Source organism: Nelumbo lutea, chromosome 6, assembly GCF_056320005.1.
Source record: "Nelumbo lutea isolate HS-2025 chromosome 6, American lotus-T2T, whole genome shotgun sequence".
Lineage (NCBI taxonomy): Eukaryota > Viridiplantae > Streptophyta > Magnoliopsida > Proteales > Nelumbonaceae > Nelumbo > Nelumbo lutea.
Genome location: NC_142689.1, coordinates 20,574,210 through 20,577,242, shown reverse-complemented (window position 1 = coordinate 20,577,242; position 3,033 = coordinate 20,574,210). Strand labels below are relative to the sequence as shown.

The window sequence follows — 3,033 nt, the reverse complement described above, 5'->3', positions numbered from 1 at the left end:
AACAGAGCATTCAAGTGCATTGACAAGTTCCATTAGCTTACCCTCCTCTCAGGACCTCCTTTGCTCACATTCTCTCATATCTCTCATCCAAAAATTAGATATCCTCCATCTCTTGATCACACTTTCAATAACACTTCTACTGGGTTTTCAACTATTTCTATTGCCTTTCCAGTCAGTTTGTTTCAGATTTATTCCAGTTAATCTTCATTTGGGGATGGATAGAGTGATAGGGTTGGCAAAATATGCACCAGTGGTGATTTTCAGTAAGAGCTCCTGTTGCATGTGTCACACTGTCAAGACTCTTTTCTACGAGTATGGGGCCAACCCCACAATTTTCGAGCTCGATTTGGACCCACGAGGAAGAGAAATGGAGAGAGCTCTCCTGAGGCTAGGATGTAGCCCATCTGTCCCAACTGTGTTCATTGGAGGAAGACTCATTGGTGGAACCAATGAAGTCATGACCCGTCAACTTGGCCATTCTCCAAGCCTGAGAGAAATGCTGATAGATGCTCGAGCTATTCATCTTTGAAGGGCTAGTTCTCACTATTAAGCTCTGATACCTTGTTATAGTTATGCCATGAACAGTATCGCCTTAGCTTGCTTTTTCATATTATAAACACTTTTTGGTAGTAGCTATAGTAAGATAGGCACAACATGAATACTCTATAGAGAATGACTCTTGGTTTACTATGTTTAAGTGGTGCTTATGCTTTGCATGTACCCTTCCTGCATTATTGATCAATAAAGTTGCACTTTTCTTAGTTTTAGTTCTTTCTTTTGGAATAAAACTCTTTCTAGGAATCTTTTGATGACCATCAACCCTGGGAAAGAACATTAATTTATTGTGTCCAAATCAAATTTTATAAAGGCTATATATGGTGTTCTAGTGATGTGTCCTAAACGAATATTTGAGCCTAACACTAAGCAGAAACTAATGAGAACTGCAAGATAAATCCTGTTTAAAGAACCAGATGCAGGTCTGTTACAATCTGCATGGTTCAACAATTAGACTTGGAAGTTTTTCCTGTCTATAGAGGCTACAGTGATTTTAGATGTGTGCACAATACCAAGAATAGAACTCTTCTCCTGCAAATGGTTGTCAGAATCATTCAACATAGATATATCAATCTCACTCAAGTAAAGACATCTCCAAATAGGATATAACGGGCACTGAAACACTTGAAAGTTCTATAGATAACGTTCAATTCAATCAATTTGCTTGCTTAATTAAGATCTATGTGATGAAGCGCGATTTGACTGCTCCCTGTTGGAGGTGATCTGGCTTCCAGTAAACGGTGGACTAGGTCGATCTGCAAAAGAATAATCAGAGAACCCGGGGTTGTTTTCCCGGCGAGGTCACTCCGATGCTTAAGTCAAAATACTTGGCTGCGAGCTGAAAAACTTTAGAATGTAGAGAGCTAGAGAGCAGAGAAATCACGCGTACTGTGGGCCTCCGGGGGTAGAGCCTTTATATAGTGGAGTCCTCGCGGGTTTCGCGGAGCAGTTCTGGGATCCTCATCACGATGAGATCCGTTTCTGCGTTAATGGGGGATAACTGATAGGGCTTATCAATTCCGCCCAAACTAGGTGGGGAGGAGATAAAGCTTACCGTTACGAGGCATGATCCCACGAGGCTCGGAATCTGATGGCGAGATCTTCGGGGTTGCCATGTAGTGGTCTGTCAGTATTAGCCGAGCTAGTGCTCTTTAGATCTGACCTGGGGTGAACACCGAAGTGCCTTAGGACCGACGTGGTCCTCATGCGACCTTACACCGAGGTGAACTTGTCCCGAGGTGGTTTGACTATCCGAACTCGATATGTTGTGGACTTGGCATGTCGGGCTGAGCTGTCATCTTACTAGTTAGGTCATATCCACGTGTCCCCCTATTACTAGGTTGGGCCAAATCACCCTTCATCAATATGCTATCTGAATGTTGGTTTCCAGCTTCCGAGGGTCATCAACATCATCACTATCATCATATCTAACCCTAAACTATTTGGATAGGGCCAATTTCTAGTTTGTCCTACTCATGCCATCTTAAGCATGTAATTCTCAATTGATTACTATTTCTATCTTAAATCTTAAGCCGTATCCTTCTCAGCCTTCCCTTTGTCTTCTAGACTTCTGTGGATACTATTATTTTCCACTCTTAGGCCAACAGCATCAAGGGCCATGACCTAAACATTTTGAAGTAATTTTTATTTCATAACTTACAGGGGTCGCCCTTAGTTCCTTCATATGCTTTTATTTCTGATCTTGTCCCCCCAAAATTTGTAGTTTACCATCATACAGAGGTCACCCTTATTTTCCTTCTGATGCATTAACTAGATTCCAGCAAATGTTTTATAAAAGTTTTTAGATCGTTTCAAGATTCATTTCCTTGTTTTCAGGGAAGGAATCTATGGAAGTAGGATTGCTTCTTCCAGATAACTTATATTATTGATTTATAAACTAGGTAATGGATTTTTTTCCCCCAAATAGGATTATTAGTTCTGAGAGTGGCAATTCTAGCCAGCCCTACCAATTTTGGCCCAACCCAAAAGTCCTTTACGGCTGGGCCCAGCCTAGGTATCCATACGATTTTTGGATCAGGCTCATATTATAGATTTTAGATTGGCCTGAGATAGCCTACCTTAACCCCAAGAATGCACCTTTATTGCCAGTCAAGCCCAAGCGGTTTAGAGAAACAACCCAGCAATGCTATCTTGGGGACCAAAGGTTTCAATATGCTATCCTCTTGATTCCTAATAGAAATTTCAGAGCCAAAGCCTATTGATGACTTGAAATGTGTAAAAGAAGCTCTTTTATGTGATCAACTCTTAAGTCAGAAGGTAAAAGATACCTGAAACCATGAACTGCTGAGATCTACATTTCTGAATTCTTTCCTAAGGTAGACATGCATATTTTAATTCTACAATTTCCCAATCTTTTTCCAAGTTGGGGAATATTCAATTCCCAAACTACCTTTCGTCCAGCCAACAGAAATTAAAAATGCTTCTCCTTTGTTTCTCCTCCCAACTTTACTCCATAAA

The 3,033-nt window shown here is 40.9% G+C and overlaps 1 protein-coding gene across 1 annotated transcript; it reads left to right on the top strand.

Moving 5' to 3' along the window:
* On the top strand, positions 1-767 carry LOC148847815 (monothiol glutaredoxin-S2-like). Its single transcript, XM_088951517.1, has one exon. It carries the CDS (start codon positions 215-217, stop codon positions 527-529), a length of 315 nt encoding a protein of 104 aa, XP_088807643.1. The 5' UTR covers positions 1-214; the 3' UTR covers positions 530-767.
* Positions 768-3,033: the final 2,266 nt, after the last annotated feature.